General features: G+C 44.3%; 1 protein-coding gene across 1 annotated transcript in view; it reads left to right on the forward strand.

Annotated features, from left to right (window-relative positions):
• Nucleotides 1–20,753, forward strand: part of MTUS2 (microtubule associated scaffold protein 2) — a 156,223-nt gene extending 135,470 nt beyond the window's left edge. The window contains exons 7-14 of the mRNA XM_062514689.1: nucleotides 1,128–1,194; nucleotides 7,313–7,527; nucleotides 11,132–11,237; nucleotides 13,000–13,073; nucleotides 14,509–14,607; nucleotides 14,945–15,064; nucleotides 17,392–17,489; nucleotides 20,537–20,753. Coding sequence (XP_062370673.1) covers nucleotides 1,128–1,194; nucleotides 7,313–7,527; nucleotides 11,132–11,237; nucleotides 13,000–13,073; nucleotides 14,509–14,607; nucleotides 14,945–15,064; nucleotides 17,392–17,489; nucleotides 20,537–20,753 — 996 coding nt within the window. The remainder of the gene's footprint in view (nucleotides 1–1,127; nucleotides 1,195–7,312; nucleotides 7,528–11,131; nucleotides 11,238–12,999; nucleotides 13,074–14,508; nucleotides 14,608–14,944; nucleotides 15,065–17,391; nucleotides 17,490–20,536) is intronic.
• The last annotated feature ends 3,646 nt before the right edge of the window (nucleotides 20,754–24,399 follow it).

The following is a 24,399-nucleotide window of genomic DNA, read 5'->3' on the forward strand; positions in this document are numbered from 1 at the left end:
TCTGCTGGGTATCCTGCAGCCAAACTAATCCTGTCTGTGTCCTAGAATTTTATTAGCCTTTCTTGTTTAATACGGAAATATGTGGTTTCTAGGACTCCTTTTAATTCAGTTTACTAGTGTACTGCCTTTTCTCTTGAATATGAGTTTTCTGTAGTGTCCTTTAAGGATTTTTGACCTTTTCTAACCCAGGACATATTTATAGTAACCTGATCTAGTTTTATGAATCATTAGTGATCTTTCCAACAGGGTACATTCCTTTGTCTTTTTTCTGATGTGATTCATGATACATCCCAATTTAAAGTGCCTAAATGATTGAACCGCTATGCTGGGATTTATTGTATTAGATCAGACTCCAGTGGATGGAGATAAGAATTTTGTTAGTCAGTTTGCACAGCACTAGTCTGATATCTGCTGTCAAAGTCCTTGCATTTTGGTAATAACACCTCAACATTGCTCATGTAAATATGTTTTGATTTTCCTTTAGCCAATTCATCTGTTTTACTCCTTAAATATTCAGATTTCTCTTGAGACTACTCAAGGAAAGGAGCCCTAATAAATAAAATCACACAAATAGATGTGGCGATAGGCATGAACATCAGGTTCTTAGTGGTGCTTGTGTGGGAATGCTCACCATGCATAGAATGGTGTGAGTACAGCAATCTGCTCTGTAAGTTTGACTCTGTGTACATACTAATATGATTGGAGGTGCTTAAATGCAGGCTTAAATAGATGAAAAAAATATTTAACAGTTTTAATAAATCCGTCTTGTACATGCAGTCCAGCCATAAATGGTAGGCAGACTGACCACAAAATTATAAAATAAATACAGATGTCTTTTTAGTCACATTGGAGTAAATAGACTATTCTGCACTGTTGTGTGCACATGAGTGTGTGTCCATGTACTGGTAGACATACAAGGTATTTGTAGCCAGTGAGTTGTGGCTCCTAAGCTTGATTTAAAAACTGAATGAGTTCATTATAATTGCAGTCCCCTTCACTAAAAGAAGAAAATAAAAAAGTGGTATGAGGAATCAATCTAATCTGCTTTACTAAATGAACATGTGAAAGTGCTTATCTGGGATAAACCTGGGTACTATACATATTTCTCTCTCTTTTTCCTTAAACAGAATGAAAATGCCCTTGTGAAAATAAAGGAGTTAGGAGTCGAGCTTGCAAAGATCAGGGAGGAAGTTGGTAAGTAGTATAAGTAACAACAAAGTGATTTTCTCACTTCACCTGAAAGCAGTTATTATGATTCCCTGTGACCTGATCCTGGAGAACCTCCATACATGTGATTAAGTGTTTTCTGAAGCCCAGTGGCAAAGGGCTTTGTGACTTTGCAGGGAACCTTGATTTTACCTCTTTGCTGTGCAGATGGGTTCATCAGCACACACACTGGAGCCAGTTGTGCATCATCTTTGCTAAACAAATTGTTCTCCATAACTCCATAGCTCCTGTCCTCAAACACCAGCACTGCTGAGGAGAAAGCACAGTGTGATGAGAAGTGAGAGCTTGGGACCACTGCAGTTCACAGTGACTGGGAATGCATCACCAGCTTATGAGCATTGCTGTGTTTTGCAGTTCAGCTACAAACCAGAGGACACCAGCTCAGAATTTGCTTGTTAATAGCTCTAAGGCCTCTTTCTGGTTGAAAGACAGAAAGAGTGATGCATCGCATTTGGCCTCTGTATTCCCTGTATACCTGCACGCCCCTCTTTTCCTTTTTAGTTTCTGATCTAGACAGGAGAGAGAATGTAAAGGTACTGGCACTCCTGAGAGAGAAGATGGGCTTTTGCTCTGGCTTCAGCCAACAGGCTAAATTCTTCTGGGCTTAAATCTCTCCAGAATGAGTGTGATGTTGGGTTCATCTGCCCCAGGGCAAATGAAGAGCAGGGCCACTGCGTCAGGGGACACCCTGAGTACCAAAAGGTGTTGGAACCACTGGTGACTGGAGCTGTGAATAGAGGGGACCTCTCAGCCTTCTCTGCATGTGGGAGCCCAGTTCCTGGGTCACCCATTAAGCACAGACTGTGTCATGTGGACAGAGCATGACATAGCCAGCAAAGGGAGGCTCAAGGCCAAATCCTTGTGGGATGCGCAGAACTGCAGATCATCCCTGTGCTTTGCCTTCATCTTGCCCATGACAGCCCACTTCAGAAAATCTGAGCACAGCCCTTTTCTGATGCCCAGCATCTTGAGTTCCCTGCTTCACCCCTCTGAAATTCTGTGGCTGATTGTCATTTCGTAGATAGCTTTGCTGTCCCCATGGCCAATGTATACTGCAGTGATAGCAAAACAAGTTTCCCTGATGCCTGCCTTCCTCCATCCTCTGCATCTCTACAGCTCTTACAGAAGAGTAGTTGCCGCTGGTGCTTTCTTCAGGCAGGGCACATCTGAAGCTCTCAGTTCAATAACCACTTCTCATTTGAAAGCCCTACCTCAGTCTAGCAGGTTGGGGTTGCTCATTTTCGTGAGTGCTTTTTTAAGTGGCGGTGACACGGGAAGGAAACAGAGGTTCAGTGCTGGAGATAAAGAGCTCTGCTTCCTTTTACACTGTGTTTGTACAGCTGAAGTGAATACAAATCCCTGGTGGTTTTGCTGGAGAACTTTGCCAAGGGTATAACTGCATGTGTGTTTGGGGGTCACAGAGCAGCATGCTCAGTAGCAAGAGATCACTGCTCTGCCTGCCCTTGCCATTGCCCTTGCACATGCAGCAGTAGACACTTCCTCTGCACAAAGCTGAGTCCTGGTGGCATATGTGGGGACAGTTTTGCTAAGAACCACAGAGACCCCAGAAAAGCATCCTGAGCTGTGCTGCTTCAGAAGGGAGATGAGCTATAGATGTGTATGGGCTTTCTTCCTCAGAAAGGGAAAAGGTGGTGTGAGAGAGTCCCTTCCTCAGTGGTCCTGTGGGCATGTGTAATAGAGAGAAGTCATTACAGGCCACCTCTTCCTTCCATCACTCTGGAAGACATGGAGATGCTGAGCAGAGGATGTTTGTGAGTGACACAGGTGGCTGGTCACCTGCTTGATGGAGGTAATCCTCTCTGTGCAACCCTGAGATGCAATATGGCCAGCTAGAGAAGCACTCCCAGTAGAGATGAACAAAAAGATGAGCATGTGCAGGTGTTGCACTTCAGCAGAATGTGAAATAATTCATCAGCAATAAAAATCCTAGTATATATCCCTACATATGGAAGGTAAATGACTGTGCTTTTTAGTCAAAAGTCAAAAATTGCCGCACAGTCTGTTTTCCTTTTGCCTTTAAAACTTAGTTTTGTGAAACAACCAGTGTTTTAAAATTGTGGACAAGGTGAAATGGTAAATGCCATGTACATGAGAGCATTTCTTATCAGTGCAGTTCTCTGCAGTCTCTAAAGCAGTTCAAGCTGATGTTACTACTGGAGACATGAGGGTGTTACTGGAGACATGCAGCCCACCTGTGCTACAGGAGGATTATTCTGGTCTCACTGTAAGAATGAATCAGTGTGTTGTAGAGTATTGTACATGTCTTATGCAAACAAAAAATGAAACAGTCCTTTGTTTGACAGCAGCAATCTTGGGTGATTCTATGAAGGAATTCAGGGAAAATCAGAGCATGTTATTTTACCTACAACCAAGCTGTAGCTCTGACTTGCCTCCATCACTTTATAAGTAGTTTTTCATTAATTTAAAAATAACCAGTCCAGTTAAACAGCATAAGTGTTGGTCAGAAATTCCTGGTTTCTCATGTGTAAATTCACCATGTCTGACTCACTGAAGCAAATGCCTGAATGAATCAGTAAAACAAGGCTGGACTAGCTGGGTTTGATACAGGCAGTGAGTCCAACACTTAGTTGTTTAGGGAATAGCTGTAATTCAGAGTTGTAATTTGCATGCTGAATGTGCTTGATTATCATAGCATGCAGTCTTTAACTTCAACAGAAACTACAGGATTCTGCAATGCAAAGCAGCGAAACTGCAACAGAAAACCCACTGTTGAGAAAATTAGGACTGTATGTTTAAGGAAAATTCTTGTGGTAAATAAAACCATTGGACCATGTGTAAAAATAACTTAGGGAGACCTACATCCTTCTGGAGCCAGGAAAAATATCGAAGTTCAGACAACACTGTCCACTTTTACCCCCAGCACTCCTGTGAAAGTATCTCACCATATCTGAAACCAGCATGGGTGAAATAGGAAAGTGATTCTCCCTTCCCAGTCCTGGGGAGGAATCTTGGCCTCTATATAAACACTGAGGGACTTGTTATTTAAAGCAATAAGGTTTGGTCATGTATTTTGGTAGAAACAGCAAGGCTAGGAAAACCTGACAAGCAGTCATTCTATACTCAGGACACCAATCTTTATAAATTATAAATATAACCACTTTTCAGCTGCAACACTTGCAATAAAGAGATTTTGAATACCAGCTGTTTCCCTTCAAACTAGTGGAAACTAAATGTCAAAATTACCTGCTCCTTTACTGTCAGAACAATGACGTGAAGTGTGTTGAGAGGAGGTATGGATGAGATGAAGAAAAGGCGATGAGATGTCAAGTTAAAAATTTGTATTATCTGTATTCTCAAGAGTTTTGAAGCCAAATTCTTTGTGCCATCTTCCCCTAGATATGCCTCCCAGTCAGAGGACACTTAACCTGCATATGGTGGCTGCTGTGATTTGTCTGTGATTTTGGGGACGAGGCTCAGGAAGAAGAGCCCATTTCTCATGTCAGAGGGAAACAGTCCCTCTGTAAGGCCACAAGACACCAGCCCCCAGTTCCCACAGGAGCTGCACTTGCGAATGCAGAGTGCCTGGGCTGGGGGGGGGGCTGCACTGTGGCTCTCCCTGTGTGTGGTGGGGAAGGAAAGTCAGTCCAGTAGTGACATCTACCTTTCCCTCACCTTCCCAGCCCAGCCTGAAGTGGGGTTTGCTCATCTGTTGTGCACTCAGTGCACAGGGAGTAGGGAAGATGCAGTAGCTGGTCTCATTTAACCCAGCACACTGTCATACCAGGAAATGCCACGTTGTGTCAGAATCATTTCCAGCCCGTAAGCAGCAATGGAGATACCAACAGAGAGGGAAAAAGAAAACCAGGATGTAACTCTTCACAATAGACCAGTAATAGTTGTGCTCTGGTTGTCTTTTCCATGTCAGCAATACATTCATATAAATTTTCCTAGTAATTTTTTTTGTTTTCTACAAGAGTAGCTCACTTTAACAGTATCCCTGTCTTGATGCCTGAAAGCTAAATTCACAGTTTTCCAGCATCATTAGCAGGCTGTCTGTTCAGCCACTGTTATGGGGTCGCTGCTGGAGATGACACAGCTGTTTCACCAGGACCACACGCTGAAGCCACAGCTGGCTCCAGCAGGGCAGGCTCTCCATACTGGTTCCTGCTCCCTGGGCAGGAGAGCTGCAGACCCTTGGGCTCCATGGGTGTATCCTTCTGCTATGTCTGTCTCAGGAAAGCTAGGCCCAAAAGTCCATCTCCCTACTAAGAAGAGATTCAATTTTCCCTCAGCACTTCAGACCCCAGCCTCTTTTGTCTTAGTCTGAGGCTTATGGCAGAGATCACTCCTTCTCATTAGAGGTGTTTAATATTCTGTATAGGGCAAATTGTCTCATTTCCTGCTTCCAGTAGCATTGTTGGGTGCGCTATGCAAGCTCACTTTCCCTGCTTCCCTCCATTTTGCACCTGCATAAGGTTTTGTAGTCTTGTATTTCAGATTACAGGATGTGTTTCAGATGGACTTTCCATTGCCCAGCCCTCCCTGTATGCTGGCTAATCTTGTTAGAGAGGAAGGAGAGAGATGGGCTTCATTACATCTCCTGTTTAAAGCTTGAGTGAGTTTGAATTCTGCTGAAGGCAGAGCTTCAAGCATAACCCCCTCCTGCTCTGTGATCACTTTACATGCCAAAGACAATAAAAAGCAAAAGGCAAGAGAGAGGGTTCAGAGCTATAATCCAGACTGCCAGGAGACAAGACATTCCAGCTAATGTACCATTATATTCTGGATATAAGGCAAGTGGGAAAGCTTTCTATGTGCTGCCACTGAGATGCTAAACTCACTGGTTCACTCTCTCTCTGTGAGGAGCAGAGAGCTTGACAAGGACAGAGTCCCTCACAGTGCTCCAGAACATAGCAGGATCAGAAGAGGAGCCCAGTAGTGTTTATCTGTCTGGACATGCTGAGCAACTCTGGATATTGGTGTCCAGCTAGTGTGGAAGCAGAGCTCTAAACAGGGTGAAAAATAGCTCTGTGGGGAAGGGAATGGTTAGCTTGGGTGTCCAAACTACCTTGGAGTGGGTGCACTTAACATAAGCTGTGGGGACAGCACTGGTAACTTGGACAAATTGTCGCTATCCTGGGAAAAATGAGCACAGTCTGACACCATAGTAGAAGGAGGCAGGAAGATACAGATATTGAACAAATACATTGTCATAGGATAAATATGAATTTGAAGCATTCAGCAGGGAGACAGCAGATCCCAATCCTCTGACTTACAGTACCATACAGGTCTGTGCATGTCACCTGCATTTTGAAAGGCAAGGGAAGGATAAATATGCAATCAGTTTGTTCAAAAACCTGATCATCTTTCTAAATCAGCTATGGGTCTAAATCAGAAAGAAGATCTAGCAGTGCCATTAGAAGCCCATTTCTCCTTCTCTAGTATTCTGAATGTTACGGTCATGATGATATTAATCACTTCTTACCTGTTAGATCTTTACAAGTGAGCAAACTTGTTCTGTAAATGTACTCTGGCTGATCTTGTCCAGCTTGCATCAAGTCTTCAATATCTGGATTTTTTTGCAACTGTTCTTTAGCAAAGCAAAAGACTGAGGGCACAGCCTTGTTTGTGACATTGCTTTCCTGGGACCCGGGGGACAATAAAGGTGAGGAACCAAATAGGGAAATGGACTGATTTTCCTTGTCTTGATAAACTGTTGGAGAACAGTGGTGTGAATTCTGAGAAATAGTCACTGGGTTAGTTCACTACAGTAAAAATTTCATACTTTCTAATTGCCTTCAGTATCAGCCTTTCATTTCTCTCTGATGCCATGAAGCACACAAGATAGTGGTATGAATACAAAAATATTTTAAGCAAGTGTGCATTAATGGATTTGAATGGTCCTTGCTGGAGCTGGAGACAGGTTTATGGGACAAGCAGCTCCAAACCGGGATGTATGAGATATAAATCCTGGTCAAGTGTCTATCATACCCCTTGTATAACAGAGTGGGAGAGAAGCACCAAGCTCATTGTTCTACAAACAGATCCAATGCCACTGCTTGGTCCTGGGCAGTGTGAGGACTGTGTGGTCTTGTCTCCACAGACCTCAACACAGTGAGATGGAAGAAGCTGCTGAGCGAGAAGGAGGAGCTGGAGAGACGCTTTGAGGAGGAGGGGAAGCAGCTCCGCAGGCAGCAGCAGGAGGAGATGCAGGCACTGGAGCAGCGGCTGCAGGAGGAGCACAACACCAAGAAGGAGAGCCTGCAGGAGCAGCACAGGCTGCAGCTGGAACAAGCCAAACTGCAGCATCAGAATCAGGTCAGTCTCCACCTGTTGCCTTTGAAGAGCAGTCCATGCTAGTACTGATTGGGTTCAGATAATTAAATATATTGAACACTCCAACATGAAGACACTGGCAATGAGTTATGAGTGGAAAAATGTAATCCTGAATATCTTTACTGCTCTTTCTTCCCATTAGTTCTACTGTTTTCTCCACACACTAGTCTGTTACGTTGCCGTGTCTCGTCTTCACATGCTTGCTGATGTTTTACAATAAAAAGATTAGCTCTGCTCCCCACATACATTTGCTCCTCAACCCACCTATTTTAGTCAATTTATAACTAAAACCAATGGTTATAAGAACCTGTTCCACACAGGTAAGGCCAGCAGAGCCAGCCCATTGTTATTTGCTAGTTAAAGGGCAATACAGTGAAGTGGTAGCACCCATGCAACACATGCAGCCTAAACATCAATCATGTGATACACTCCAGGTTCCCTAATTGCTGTCCCACCATTCAGTCTGATCTCTTGGACTGTACCTCCCAAGTGTTTCTCCTTGCTTTGCTTTCTGTGTGTAGTCAGGAGTATTCTCACAAGCAGCTACTTTTGTCTGGTTTTGTCAGAACAAACACTGTAACTCAATGCAACTGGGTTGTTTTGTCCTGGGCAAACTACCTATTTCTGTTAATAAGCTGATTTCTAAAGATATATTACAAGTTGCTATCAAATAGGTTTTTGTGTTCTAAATCAGATTTTTCAAAATATTTCTCTATGCTGAGTCATGTTTTTTGGTTCTCATTTCAGTTTATGCGAGTTGGTTTTCTTGCAATGCCCATCAAAAATTTCTGCTTTTCTTTCTGATATGAAGGAGGGGGGTCCAGTTCCCAAAAGCCTTGACAATTTTTTTCCATGTTCCCAAAGGCCTTGACAATCTTTCCTTTCACTGTGTAAGTGTGTCAGTCAGCCTGGTAGAAGATGTTGGCTCTAGCTGCAAAGGCTTACCTTTCCTGGATCACCCAACATCAGCATTTGTGAAGAAATTTGTTCATTTTTTTGCTGATACAGTTTATAGCTTAGCCCCGCTACTCTTTGAAGTGTTTCTGCAGGCTCTCAGGACCACAGGATGTTGATTCTTCTCTCGAGCTGATCAGTGCTAGAAAGGGTGATACAGGTCATTGTAGGACTTGACTAGAAGAATGCTTATTTTTCTCATGTTTTCATCTGTTGTGACTCTATTCATCATCACAGAGGAGCAGTGGAAAGACATCTTTCCCTTTGTGGGGAAAACAGTTCTTGGTTTGCTCCAGAGCCCTGATTACTCAAAATAGCACAAACATTCCTCTCCACTGCTTTGAAAGTGTGGCTGTGACCCCAGTGTCTCAGAGTGTTAGCCCACATTTATATTCATAGTTCAGTTAGCATGATGACTTTCAGCAAGTTTTCACTTTGAATTCCTACTCTCCTGTATACCCATCCTGTATTGAGTGCTCTTAGAACAGTGGAGGCTGACAGACCATGCTGGAAAGCTGCTCACCAATATTTCTTGGCCAAGAAAATGGAGCTCTTACGCTGTACAGGAGAAAAGCCTTATCCTTGAGCCGCCCATCTGCATGAGGGGGATTTGAATTTGCATTCTTGAATGCAATAACAACAGCAAAATCCTTCTGACCATGGATCTGCATGTATTTCTCTATCCATAAATCTAATTTGGAAGATTATCCAAACTCATGCCACTTCCATGGTTTCCAGTCACAGCTTAACCTTCCATGCTGTGTTGCTTCAGTCACCACTCAGTTCACTACCAAATAGCTGTTATTTGTTTGGAGACACTGTTCCTGTGTCAGGTTTTGGAGGTTCAGCTGTCTCTGAGGAAGTAGCAGAGCATGAGAGCCAAACTCCTCACAAAATGATCTTGTGTGCCAGTGAATTCTCACATCTCCTTGCAGCTAAAGGCAGAATTGCAAAATAAAGGCCGTGATCTGTCTTGCCAGTGTTTCTCACTTGAGGTGCCCAGCTCAAGCTGTTTTGTCCAGCAGCTTACTGAACTTCTCCCACCACAGCTCCTCTCGATTTTACTTTATTAAGCCTTAAAAATCCTACCTGAGGTCTTTTCCATAGCCAGAAATAAACATGACTTGTGTTAAGTGAGGTGATCAAGCCTACAGAGTAAGTTACTAGCATCCAAGAGAGCTGCTTCCCAGTGCCAAGTTGACTATTTGCCATGAAAAACTGCAGACAGGACGTCACACTGGAAGATTAGAGTCATTTGGGATGTGGATATGAAACAGAAGGCAGAAAAATCCCTACAGACAATTGGGACATATCTAATTGGCTTTATACATGAATAACTTGCCAAGGATGGGGGCAGTGAGAAGAGACCCCTTCACCTTCTGAGAGTGTTGGAATTGAGGATAATCATTCCTATGGGGTGCTGTTCAGTTGAAGCCATTAGAGCACAAATAAAGTTTTCAGCAAGGTTGAGGTAAAGAACATGGCAATGCTCATGAGGCTTCAGCTTACAGACATCATATACAAGGACACTGTGCTCTGGGAAAAGCCAGGTGACAGTCCTTGCCCCATTAGTAGCCCTTTGAGTCATCTGCCTCCCGACTTTCTCAGCTCTGTCATGCAATACATCAGCAGGCTGAGTCCCCATTATTTTGCAAACAGCTCTTCACCACTAAGTTATCTCCCACGTTATTATGAAAATTAGTTTGGATAATTTAATATTCCACGTTAAATGCCCAGCTTACATTCTGAGAATGGGTTTTCTCCAATATGGTTAGAAATTTGGCTTCTGGTGAGTTACCTAATATATATGTTTGACAACTAAACACAGTGAAGTAACATTTATTTCAGTCAAGGCAAACTCAGCTGCAGTAAACCTCTACCATTATTTACATAACTGTAAGCAAATAAAGTTGTTTAGAGTCAAGTGCCATGAACAGAGCAGCTGTTTCACTGTAAATGTAAAATAGATTGATCCTCTGTCTTGCCAGATATCACAGATAATACTGTGTTAAATGTAGGGAGTAAAATTACTGTGGTTACAAACCCCAGAAAGACAAATTAATGCACTGCATTCAGAAAGTGTTCCAGATCACTGACTTAATCTTGATCAGGATTTCTTATTGCAGTTCCTTTAATGATTCCTATCAAAAGACCATCATTAGGGATATCACTTTGTGTGTAGCCAAGTCTAGTAACAAGCAATATACTGAAGGAGTCCCAAACCCATAGGGTGCTCTGGAACACAGGCTGCCCGCAGCCCTCTTCCAGCTGCACTCCACACTCCCATGACAGCCGTGGGCTGTGTGGTCATTATTGCAATTTAGATTAATTCAGAATGGAATTCTGAACATTTAATAAACAGCGTCTCCACCTAAGAGCTTTTTGACCTTTTGCTTTCTTATGTACCTCTTCATCACCACTAAAATAAAGGAACAAAAATACCATCAGCAGTGACTACACGCTACCACTCAAGGCATCAGCATGGCAAAACTGGCTCAGGTGCTGCAAGTGTCACATTCAGTAGATCCCTTTGCTACTTCCAGCTCACTGGAGCTCTCCAGCAGTGGTTTGCCAATGTGCCACAGGCTGTCTAACCGTGTGTCCATGTCTGCACTCACTGTTGTTGGAACAGGTGGAAGATCTCACAGCTGTACATGAAGCTGCAATGTCACAGTTGGAAAATAACCACGCAGTGGCTATTACAGTCCTGCAGGGTGAGAATGACTGCAAGATTCAAGGTAAGCCAAAGACAACCCCATAGCTACACAGCTGTTCCCAGAGCAGGAAATAATGCTGTGGTGACACTGTGCCTCTTCCTCCAGAGCAGATTACACAGAAATTTTGTGTTGGTCTAGTGCTTTCACATGGAGTGGATCACCAGGTTCATGCTAGGGCAGATGAACAGATGTCTGCAGTCAACAGCATCTAACTTTGACCTGAGAGTATCCGAGGGGGGTTGCTGGGTCAAAGATAAGGCTTTTTCTGTATGTTGCTGAAAATAGAATCCAAATTCCACATCACTTTGCACACATGCTTTTTCAAGAGCCTAATCCTCAGATGCTCGGGAGGATAGACCTCTTGGGGTAGCTCTGAATTTAGGTGCTTAAATACCCACAGCGCTTCTAAAAACAAGACTCATTATTTCCAGTAGCAAATGTCTGGCCATGTTGAGCAGACCAAAGCCTCTCACTGGTGCAAATCTGCACCTCAGCATGGTTACCTTTATTTTGTGTTACAGTTTGGCCACAGGGTTGATGCTGCAGTCAGAGCTCTTCCCTCCCTACCAGTTCAGGGTCTAAATATATGCCTTTGTGCATGCTTTAGCTGACATTTATCTGTAATCTGTACAATCTCCCTATTTTTTTATACATTTTAAATATCTCTAGTAGGTTTTCCCACATTTCCCAGATCAAGCCATATTGCTTAGCTCTGCATTGTGTCAGTTAGAGACACGGTCCAGAGCAGAATGTGAATTCAGTACAGTCTATTCCCCTCTCTCATGACCAGAGAAGGTATCTAGCATAGCATTCGTAAATCAACACACGTGACTCTGAAAATAAAAAAGTAAAAAGCTGATTCTTGCTTGAGGATATTCTTATCGCTCCGTCCTTTTTTTAGTATTTTTGATGATAAAATTCGGTTGTGGTTCATCACGAGTCTGGTGGCCAAAGTTTGTGTTCCCTGCTCCTGGTGCGGGTCTGAAATGCCCTCCTGTGCCTGGAAAAGGCACTGCAGCCACTGCCTGTGCCCGGCGCTGGAGCGATGGAATCATCACTGCTGTGACTGGGGGCTGAGCAGGAATGCGAGGGCAGAACCCATAGCCGGTGGAGGGGAAAACACAAAAAATGCAGCTTCCATCTATTAAAAAGGCAGCTGCTACTACTGCACTGAATGATGTTTCTATGCCATTGCTTTAGAGATTGAACTTTATTTCACTTTCTTTATTAATCTTCTGGTTATTAGTATCCCCAGGGTGAGTTATTTTAGCAGAAAAACCCTTAATCAAGTTTTTTCTTCTCTGCCTCACTATTGGAATAAACCTCTTAGCTCATCTGCCACAGCTTGGGGCGAAGCACTGTCATTTATATTTTTGCATCTCAGGTGGTGGCCCTCCTCTCTATCCCCTCAAAGAAATTGCAGCCCCAGATTTAAATGTATCAAATGTTAAATCCTTTGATGTAGGGATACTCAGTCTGAACTGGCAAATGGCCCATTGTCAGACTACCCCTTTCAGATCAGAGTGCCTGGAAGCTGAGAATTCTGAGCAGTTCTGAAAAATCAGGATCTGGTCACATAGAAACAGAGGTCTCTGCAAACAGGAAATTCTGATTTTCAGAACAATTTACCTAAGGTCACAGAGCATGTTGCTACCAGTTTCCTATTCCATGTCCATATCCTAAAACTGCATCCCAAATTGCACTTGGCTCACAATGTGTGTGCTCTCAGACCCTGGTTTGCTGGACTTCACTCAGTAATGTAATGTCTGTGTAACTTCTCCAGAACTGAATGCTGCTCACAAACTGGAAAAGGCACAACTAGAGGAGACTTTTGAAAAGCTGCGTCTGTCTCTGCAGGTGAGCAGTTTCTTTATTTCCCACCCTGTAATGCTGCCCACTGCCAGCACACCAGGCTGTTGCCTCTGGCCAGCTCTGGTACCTCTTGTGCTCTGCCTGTCCAAACTGGGATAGAGCAGCAAACCGTCAGCATTTTTCCTCCCCCTTGGCTGGTTCACAAGAGGGAGAAAACTTAAAGGGACTTAAAGGCATCTGGATAAAGGAAGAAATGTATTTTTGACTCTGCTGTCTGCTAGCGAATTCCCTGCTTGATGGGAAGGACTCTGGCACCTTCAGTGGCTGTGAGCATCACCTTGTCTGCATGGTACCTGCCAGCTGTCACCCTCAGAGCTCAGACATGGTGATCTCTCCTTGCCTGGCCCTGTGCCTGTGTCTGTGTTTTAACCTCTTCCCTGCTGCCTGAATGTGGGAAAGCCGATCCCACGCTGTAGACACATCTCCAATCCCACCGGAGGGCAGTGCAGTCCCTGATGTGGGTTGCCCCAGGGCTGGCCCTGCTGTGCAGCCAGGCTGTGGAAAGCCAGGGTCAGCCCTGCACATCGCAGCTCCCACATCCCACTGTTTAACACCAAGGTCAAAGTCGTCTAACCCTTCTAAGAACTCCGTGCTGTCCTCACTCCCTAGATGAAGAAATCACAAGGAGCGGAGGGCAGAACTGCACCCCTGTGACACAAACTAAGTTTGGAAATGTGTGAACAAGTAAAAATGCCAGAGCAAATAAAGCAAGCCCTGTTTGATTTCATGGGCAGAGATGAATTACAATTTTTAAAATGCCCTGACTAGTGCATATTGTTGCACTGCTGCAACAGCTCGAGGTGTGTCAGCAGTTTTGCCGTAAGGGCTGATGTAATATTCCAGACAAGAAATCATAACTGTGAAAGATAAAAATACCATTTTCACAGCAACTGTGGATTTTACAGGTGTTGTATAGACAGAAATGCCTTTGATGGTAACAGAAATATGATTGCTTAAAATAATGTTGTTCCCATATATAGCTCTGAGATGAAGTGGTGATCATTTAAATTCCACACCAACAACTCATCATTGCTTGTTACCATGCTAGAAGCTTAGAAAGGGGAAGGAAACAGGTATCCCCTGCCTCTTTTGGACTCTAAGGACCACACAAATGCATGTGATATAAATGCCAGCTCTTCCATGGAAGGACATGTCTGTTCTCATCCAGCACAAGGTGATGACATGATTTAGCATCAGCCACAGGTGTTGCAGGGATTTTGTGATTCCCTGAGGCTTATCAAATACCCCATTCTATGTTCAAGTGGCCTTACATAAAAAAGTGTCACCTTACATGGGTGTCTAAGCTTATTAGACACCTCATTTAGCTTGCCTGGTGGTTTGGCAGTGCAGACTTACCAGTATGAATGTAAGTGGGCTGATAATACAACTGATGTGTTAATTGGTGGTTTTTTTCCCCCAGGACCAGATAGACACCCTCACCTTCCAGAATCAATCTCTTAAGGCCAAAGCAGACCGGTTTGAAGAGGCTTTGAAGAAAAACACTGAGGAACAGCTGAAGGTAGATGACCACTCTAACTATACAGGCATCAAGATACACGTTTCTAAATATTACACATCACCTGATTCAATGAAGAGCAATTGAATCCTCACTCCAGGGTCAGGGGGAAGGTCCCAGCTGAGACCCTGAATATTGAGCTCTGAGGAAGAGTCACAAATCTTAGCCAAAGGGGTGTCAAGGACACAATACCAGGGGTCAAATGGGCTGCAGAGGATCAGGTCCAGGTAGTTTTCATCCTACTGATTCTCCTAAACCACAGGGTTACATTAAGGAATCTCTCTTATGGCTGAAGATGTATGTATGGCTGACATATTCAAATCCCTGATATATTCCCTAGATTGTGCGAGCTCCTTATCTACACTTAGAAAAAGATTTGAAGAGCTTAAAACATGTTCTGGAAATGAAGAACCTCCAGATTCATCAACAGGAGAAGATGATTATGGAGCTAGAAAAACAGGTGAGTTTTCATTTTTCCTGCAGAGGAGACATCACAGAGGTAATAAAGGAAAAGTTTGGTTACAGCAGATGAACTTAGGAGAGGTGAGTACACACACGAGGTTGAGGCAAGACACAGTCAAAGAGGTTCACATCCATCAATCTGGATTACTTATTCATACAATACCTGCTCAGCTGTTAGGTTAGACAGCAAGGTGAGTGGTGGAAGGAGAATGGAGGAAAGGCAAATCTGTGGTAGTCCAGGGTACACCGGCCTGCACCATATGCCCCTACAGGAGTCAGGTAGCCTTCTAGGGCCAGAGAGGGCATGTGGAGGAGGATTGAGCCATGGTGTGTCTTGCTGCTACTCCTGCAGGTATTTAAGGAGCCATGTGTGGATTAGAAATACTCAGCAAGCAGTGCCTAGCAAGGCTTACTCTACAAAAGGTCTCTCCAACCCTCCAGTAATGCTTTTCTGCAGGCTATGGTGTTTTCTAGTCCTTTGCTTGTGGGATTCCCACATGAAGAACTCCCCAGTTCACCATCAATTACATTTTTTGTGAGAAAGGGGATTAATTCTGTGGAGCATAACCTGCAGAGACAGTAAAATACAGTGTGGTGACAGGATGAGGCAATACCTCAGCTGGGATCTGTGGCAGCTGGTTCAGCACAGCATTCAGCAAGATTTGTTTCCATTTACAGGGAAATTTGAGAACTCTGATGATTATTTTGCTGAACAGATGCTTTAGTAAGTGGATGTAGAGAAAAGCGCCTCTTTGCAATTGAGGCTTATTATCTCTGCTCCTTCCAACGTGCTACTCTTGGAGCTAAGCCAGCATTTGGAAACACTGGGGTGGGGAGGAAAAATCCCAAACAATAGCCTATATAATTCCAGGTCATTTAGCTGCTTTTGCTCATTAACTGCATACAAGTGCACAGTCCTGTTCCTGCCTTTTATACCAATGAAAGACTAGGTCTGCTGTGGCCCAAAGGCACAAGTGCTTTCCATTTCAAGATATACCTTTGTAAGTGCCAGGACACCTTCAGGACATCTCCAAATGCTCTGTTGCCTCACAGTGGAGCAAGAGGACATTTCAAACACAGAGTCAGCTGAAAGGGAGGCTGGAAATGAAGGTGGCATAGCTACTACTTGTGAAAACTATTGAAGAAACAGAGAGAGAGCTTGTGATGGTGATTCCTCTCTCAGAACATTTCAAAACAGGGCTAGAATCCATGTGTTGCTCTAACAAAATAAACTGGGGCAGACCAGAATATCTGAGAATCAGGAGTATCCTTTGCAATTACCTCCACAGACAGGAAAACACAACCTAAAACTGATGTCTCCACCATTAAGTGTGAGTTATTGCTATCCCAAGTACACAATATTCTGTTTCTTTATAAAAGGTTCGAAATTCAATAACCAAGCTCACACAGAGATAAGGTTACCCTGTGCTATCTTGTTTTCTTTCAAAAGTGTCAAATTCAGCAAAATTCAAACTGCTGGAAGACCAAGGACTAAGGTGATAAAGTATGTCAAAATCAAAGCTTGGGGAAAACAGGGTACCTGAGGCTGTGGAACATGCCTGTAAAACATCTTACTGATGTTCTAATACGCTGCTACTGATGACCTCAAACTCTGCCCTTGAACTGTGCTGAATAAAAGATACCTGTGCTTGGGATAGGATTAATATTAATTAATTACAGCTTAAAGTTAAATGTCTGGTTTAAGCCTGTCATTTAAGACAACATTGTCAGCAGTAGTGAGAAAAGTCTCCAGAGGCCAGCCCACCTCATGAGAATGCAGCAGAACTCTCAGGCTGCTGCTCGGCATCATCTGCCCTGGTGGGTGACTGACTCCTCTCCTTAACTGAGGAATCATAATCCTGGAGGCTGGATGTCCGACTGTAATGTCTGGAAGATGTACATCATCCCATCTTTCACTCCTCCTTCATCACTAGTCTGACCACTCATACCACAGTGCTGGGCAACTTTCTGTGCTGGGTGTTCCTCAAGTGTCCCCAGCACTTTCTCCAAGGTCTGGTAACACAGGCTCTTTGGGGGACAAAAGTTGTGGGGGCACCACTGAGGAAAACATCTATTTGCTTTACTGAACAAAAATGTTTTGCTCAACATCTTTTTTTTTTTTTTTTTCTGAACAAAATTAAGACCCTACTTCACCAGTATGCTGTGGTGGTGTGAGTCAGATCTCTAAGTCTCAGCTGCAGTCAAGAAAACCACCTCCACCTATCCTCAAATTTTAGAAGTTGCTCCATAGACTAATATAGAACAAATTATTTTGGATCAGGTGCTGAGTGTTCTTTAGACTTGACAAACCTTCTTTTGCTGCAGGTTGAAAAAAATTTAAAACTGGAAGAAAAAATCACCATGCTGCAACAGCAGAACGAAGAACTCAGAGCCAGGATTGAACAAAATACTGTCATAACAAGGTTTGTGGTGGTATTTGCAAACTGTCTGAGCTTGGAAGGAGGCTCCAGGTCTTAATTGGCCCAGGCTGACACTTATTTCAGATGGGGAAAAACTTATTTCTTCCTGAAAATATATTTGTGTTCTGCTCTGCTTGTTTTTATTGAAAAAAAAATTAATTGGGGTTTGCTTCCTTTAATCTGAGGAAGGCCATGTATCTGTGTATTTCCATGATTTTGACATGCTGCTGAGAACAAGTTTGCCAGTGGTTCTGATCTCAAGATCAGTGCCCTGAAACCCGTTAGTCAATGGTTAATGAGGAGGCAAAATGGGAAAATCTTGGGAAAGACATCCTAATAATGCCATTGTCACTCAGGCACAATTAACCTTTGGCAGGTTTTTTTCATCAGCACTGCCTTTTTGCAACCTTGACACAACGTGACAAGGGTGACAAGGCACCTTGTCAGGTGACATATGAAGACCAGGGTAGGACAGTCCCTGTCCCAGAGAGTTGATATCATTCTGTAAGGCTGGAGACTGCAGCTGGAGCCAGGGAGAAGGGGTGCCAGAGGGAGAAACTAGAGCTGGTCTTGTCCCTGCACTGCAACTACCTAGCTGTCATTGCATCCAGAAACTATGCCACTTGCCAAAATTTAATTTTTAGCTGATTTTTTAAACTATCAGTATCTCATCTCTTAGTTTTTTTCTCATGCCTCATTTCTTAATGACTCAGCCTTTTGAAATTGTCTCCAGCATGTAGATATTCTTAAAAGGAGAATTGCTTTTGCTAACATTCACATCAGGGTGAGGATTATATTTTCTCTCACCTGATTGTAAATACCTCTCACTGTCTGAGGTGGGTGTCTACAGCATTTCTGTTCTGGGGGAGGAAAACTGGGTATTTTTAAGGTCTGGTTCACCAGACGAGTTTGAGACACCTGCTTTTGGGCTGGATGAATTGTGGCCTGGAAGTGGCAGTCTCTCTCCATGCTTGATAGCAGCTGGAGTGCCTGGTTCGGTGCTTGGCATCTCTGCATTGCAGCTCCCTGTCTCTGGCTGGGCGAACAGCACCCTCCCTCTTCTCCCTGCTGGCATCCAGCTGCAGCCCTTTGCTTGTTGCCTGCAACTGTGTAGGTACTGCTTTCAAAAACACCTTCCAGGAGATATACTAAGGTCATGAATTCGAGGTAAGCCTGGAAAGTCATCTTCAAGGAGAGTAATTTTCAACAAGTAACTTTTTGGGGACAGCTGTGGAGCAGCTACGGGGACAGCCATGGCTTTAAAGTTGTTGTTAAAGCATGTTTTTTTCCCAGCAGCAGTAACCACCCTGACTGCTGATTTCTGTTGTACTGGCACTGCCTGGGAAGCGCAGCATGAAGGAGCTCAGGGAGCTGCCCTGGATTAGAGCTATTTCTGCCAACTTGCAGAAGTGGCTGTGGCAGCCCAGCAGCAGTGAGAGGAGGGAGAGGAGATACAGCAAAGCCAGCCTCTGCAGCACTGTCAGGAGGGGGTCCCAGAGGCACTGGGCTGTGGGGAGTGCACCACAGAGCTATTTCCAGTTAAGGACAAAGGCAGGTATAAAGGGAAGGACAAGAGCCTTTCAGGTAGATCATGACCCAGTTTTGGATGCAGGAGCTCCACAGAACCCCTGCTGGGACTTCCCCAAGCACTTGAATAAATCATTTGATATCCCAGTGTTTCGGATTGTCCCTCCAAATCAACCAGCATTTTTTTGGTCCTTTGGACTGGGGATATCTGAAGAATGATAGTTTCAAGCACCCAAGAGATCAAGGTGACTCTGCTAGCCACTGCTCCACAGTTCAGAACTTTCATCGACTGGAAGAAGAAAGAGAGATATTCTTGATTAATTGAGCTACATTTCTGTAAGAATTAAGGCTAAAAAAGCAGAAATTTTTAAGAAATGTCTTTTAAACAAAATCAGAAATGCCAACCCCACCGTCTCATAGACACTTGGTGAGAGGAGCAGCAGTCCATGACATCTGCTACAGCCATCAGGCTACACCCAGAAAAGCAGTTGTACAGAACTTTTTGTATGCACCCAAAGTCCACACCCAGCTGTTGCTGAACACTGAAAACACCTAGGGGAAGGTTAGGTTCCTCTCTGTTAATTTCTCTAAAATCCTAAATTGCCAGTAAATCAGGTTAGGTGCCTGCCCAGAGCTGCCACAGGTTGATCACATGAGGAGCTGGCTCTTGTCCAAGCATAGTGGGGCTGCAGAAGCCTGGTGCTCCTGCATGCATCCTTTGGGACGTAGGTGTTGTCAGCACATGCCCAAAACACGTCTCAATCAGGTCCCACAGTCTACTTGCCCTGCCCCATTTGTTTCAAAACCAGTCACCTGGTTGATGAGTGCAGACTTGCTAAGGCTGTGGCACCCACAGGAGATTTCCATGCCCCACCTCCAAGAAAGCCATTAAGCTACCGGGCATTCTGGGGACAGCACCTCCCTAGTTGTTACTGGTTAAGTTTCTCTAGTGTTGCAGTCAGGAATAGAGGCTACTTTTGGATCAAGGAGGAAGAAGCCAGAGAAGGACCCATTACCTCATGACCTTTTACAGAGTACAGGGAAAGCCTGGAAGCTGTGTCCGGCATCAGGACATCAGCTGCAATTCAGAGCATGGAAAGGCCAGACTGCTTTTCCTTTGCATACTGTAGCAGCAAGTTGAAAAAATCATGGATGCAACTGCTGTCACCCCTCCTTGCACTTACTCTGACACTCCACAAGTGCCGCAATGCCAGGAAGAAAGGCTAGGGTTCATCCCACCTAATCTTTGGCAGCTGAGATGCCTCAAAGAGGTGTAGACCAAAGACACTGGTGCATCTGGAAGCAGAATCAGACACTGGTGGGAAGCTGTGACTTGTGGAGATGACTTTCTTATGCAACAGTGAAGAGATCTTGGGACAGCTGTGCCACATCTTGGGCAGCTCAGCTGCAGCCCTAGGGGCAGGGGGAGGGGAGGTGCTCAATGTCCTGCCTGGCCCTGGTTCCATGAATGCCACCATCTTTGCCCTGGTGTGCCTTACATGTTGTCCTGCTTCTCTCTCCAGGCAACTGTCAGAAGAGAATGCAAATCTTCAGGAATACGTTGAGAAAGAAGTGGAGGAGAAGAAGAAACTCAGCAGGACTAACGAGGAGCTCCTCTGGAAGCTACAGGAGGGAGATGCCGTGAGCCCCGTCAAACTCCCACCCGCACCATCCACTCCTTTTTATCGCTGCTCGTCAGGGAACTCCTCTCCAGCTAAAGTCAGAACCTTGAGGCGATGAATTGGCAGCTGCGTGCCGAGGGTTCCTTGCCTTTTATGCATTTCCAATCTGCAAATTGTTACCATCCGAGGAAGTACTACCATCAACAGGCGCCCAGGGTTCATGGCTGCAAGCATGTTCAGCAGCTGCATAGCTTTACACTAGGCAGGGTACTCTTACAGTTCCCACATGGAAACTCTTGGTTCTGACATGTTGATTAAGGTAGCAAAAAAAGATAGACAAGAACTAGAACAGCAGAAAGTTAGGAGAGCAAAGGGTTTAGTTTGATGTGTGACTATTTTAACTATGGTTAGAGCCAAAAGTTGGAAAATGCTCTATTAATGGTTCATCAAAATGAACTTTTGCTGCAGTATTCAGGTTAGTTACAAATACAGTACAAGTTGTGAATATTTCTGTATTTATATGTGTCTGTGTTTATATACATGTACGTATTGTACCTTTATACCTATATATAGACGCACACACATATATATGTAGTTGCAGATGTTCTGAATTACATTTTTTATATTATTGGATACTACTAAGTGCTGATATATTTTCATTACAGTCAGCAGTTTTCTAACTCGTGCCTAAGACTTATATCTAAACAAAATGCATTTCTGTTTAGCCTCCCAGGAAGGAAATGACACTGTCTTGTGTCATTTATACCCAACCTAGAAGAAAGTTACACAGAAGTAGAAGCGCCTTCCAAGTGACCACCAAGTGGTACTCTATGTTACATGAACACCAGCGAATCTGAAATTCTAAGACAGTACTGCCTTCGAAACCCTCACCTTTGCATTGAACACCAGAAAAGACATGCATACCATCCACTGCTTTTTAACTCTTAGCATTGATATTGTAAGTGGAGATAGGCTAGAGATGAGAAAATTGAGAATTTTAGCAAATTTGGTAGAGGTTACTGGTTAACATGGTTCAATTTGAGTGTCTTTATTTCAATATTAGTCTGATTTTATCTTGTTCTACCTTGTTGTGGTTAGGATGCAATCAAAATCTCTGGCTGTAGGTTTCTGTCTATTTTGTTTTATTTCAAGTCCCAGAGGCAAGAAGGAGAAAATAAGTTTTTTATCCTTGACCTTTGCTGGGTGAGAGGTTTCCGATAATAAGATGAGATACTGGGCATCTGCTGGGACTCTAGCTTCCTTCCACCCCAAATGCCAAATAGAGCATAGCCAACTTCATAGGTGCAGATAAGGTCAAAATTTCTTTCCTTCCACATGTCTGCATTATTTCACATTGCTACAGCTTACCCAGAGTTAGAGAGCACTTTGAAGATTCATGGAAATGAGTGACTAAACTACCTTCAACTTTCCCATCAAGAAGCAAAAATGTTCACCCGTCTTGGGGTGACCTCCCACCTAAGGGGATGGTGAGGCCAAGTAGTTGGGGTGAGAATGTCTGCAGGGCCCTCATGGGCATTGCTAACAAGATAAAAATATCCCTGAGGATAATTTAAAAAACCAAGAGATCTGTGGGATGCTTTCCTACCCAGCTTAGGGCAAAGAGCCTGCATGCAGGCCTGCTCTGTGCTCTGGGGTCAAAGTTAGCAGAGCAACAGTACCTGGAGGAAATCCCTGAGGAGTAGGAGTGCTGCAGGGAGGGTGGCTTCCTCACCCAGGTGTGTGGTGGCACCAGCAGGCTCTGCACCCACAGGGGTGGCACTGCACAGCCCTGCCATCCTGCTCGAGTGGGAGCTGTGCTTCAGCTTTCCTGGGAAATACTCAGGATTCACAGACTGCAGCTTACATACAGCTTCAACCACCATCAAAGCACCTGTGGCCTGTTCCACAGTGTTAAAAAGAAAGATGATTTTTTTTTCTTTTTTTTTTTTTGTAGCAGCTTTTGCATGGTACTGTGATACTGAGTAAATTGAGCATCTTGTTAGAATAGATCATGCCACACCAGCTACTACTGTTGAAATGCATTGCTAGATTTTAGTGCGTCCAGCAAGTACAACCTGAAAGATAGATACCTAGCACGCACATGCACAAAAAGCCCCTTCTTGCCAAGTACAACTTTAGTCATTTTGATACTTGCTAACTGCACAGCTATTTGCAACACCTACAGCATTGTCATCTTTCATTCCACCAATATAATTCTGATACAGTGAGATCACAGACTCATAGGGTGATTTGGGTTAGAAAGGAACTTTAAGGCTATCCAGTCCAACCCCCATTGCCATGGGCAGAGACACTTTCCACCAGACCAGGTTGCTCAGAGCTTCATCCAGCCTGGCCTTGGACACTTCCAAGAATGAGGTATCCACAACTTCTCTGGGCGACCTGTTCCAGTATCCTACCACTCTCATTGTAAACATTCTCTTCCTTATGTCCAATTTAAACCTATCCTCTTTCAGTTTAAAACTGTGGTCCCTTGTCCTATCACTACAGGAAGGCCCTGGTAAAAAGTCTCTCTCCGTTTTTCTTACAGGCCCCCTTGAGGTTCTGGAAGGCTGCTAGATCTCCCCTAAGTCTTCTCCAGGCTGAACAACCCCAAGTGTCTCAGCCTGTCTCCGCAGAAGAGGTGCTCCAGCCCTCTAACATCTTTGTGGCCCTCCTCCAAGATGTCCATGTCCTTCTTATCCCCAGAGCTGGATATAGCACTCCAGGCTGGGTCTCACAAGAGCAGAAGGGCAGAATCCCTACCCTTGCCCTGCTGGCCACGCTGCTTTGGATGCAGCCCAGGATACAAATGACTTTCTGAGCTTTGAGCACCCATTGCTGGTTCATGTTCAGCCTCTCATCCACCAGTATTCCCCAGTCCTTCTCAGCAGGGCTGTTCTCAATCTCTTTATCCCCCAGCCTGTATTCATACCACAGGTTGTCCCCACCTAGGTGCAGGACCTTGCACTTGGTCTTGCTGAACCTGATGATATTCACATGGCCCCACTTCTCAAGCCTGTCCAGATCCCCCTGGATGGATCCCCTCCTTCCAGTATATCAGCTGAACCACTCACTTGATGTCAGTCCACACACTGGCTGTGGATGCACCTGATCCCACTGTCTGGGTCATTTAAGATATGACACAGTATCGGTCCCAATACTGGCTCCTGAGGGACACCACTTCTTACTGATTGCCATTTGGACATTGAGCTGTTCTGGATGCAACCATCCAGCCAATTCCATATCCAGCTTCCATCCATCAAAGCCACATCTCCCCAGTTTAGGTTACTGTGTGGGACTCTTGCCAAAAGCCTTGCAGAGGTAGATGACATCAGCTGCTCATCTCCCACTCACCAACACAGTCACACCATTGCAGAAGGTCATCAGATTAGTCAGAGTGGCTTGCTGGTAGTTTCTAACATTCTCCTTTTTACCCTTTGTAAAAATGGTTGAGATCATACAACTGGAGTTGTTACCTTGATGCTTCTCAAAACTTTAAATGCACTAAAGCATATTACTGGCCCAGGACAGGCTGGCTGAACCTGTCGTAATTTATTAATCTTTCCCCTTTATATCTAAAAGTGCTTTAAAGTCATATTCAAGGGATGCTTCCAGCAGTGAATTGGGAATGGGGCTTTTATGGCGGGAAAACTGGGACCGAACCCAGCTCCATCATCATTTGGTATCATTGCCAATGCCTTTCCCATCTAATTTTTGCCTCCCAAACCTGCTTCTCACTGAATTCTTCCTTGGCACACCCTCTG

The sequence above is a fragment of the Cinclus cinclus genome, chromosome 2, assembly GCF_963662255.1.
Source record: "Cinclus cinclus chromosome 2, bCinCin1.1, whole genome shotgun sequence".
NCBI lineage: Eukaryota > Metazoa > Chordata > Aves > Passeriformes > Cinclidae > Cinclus > Cinclus cinclus.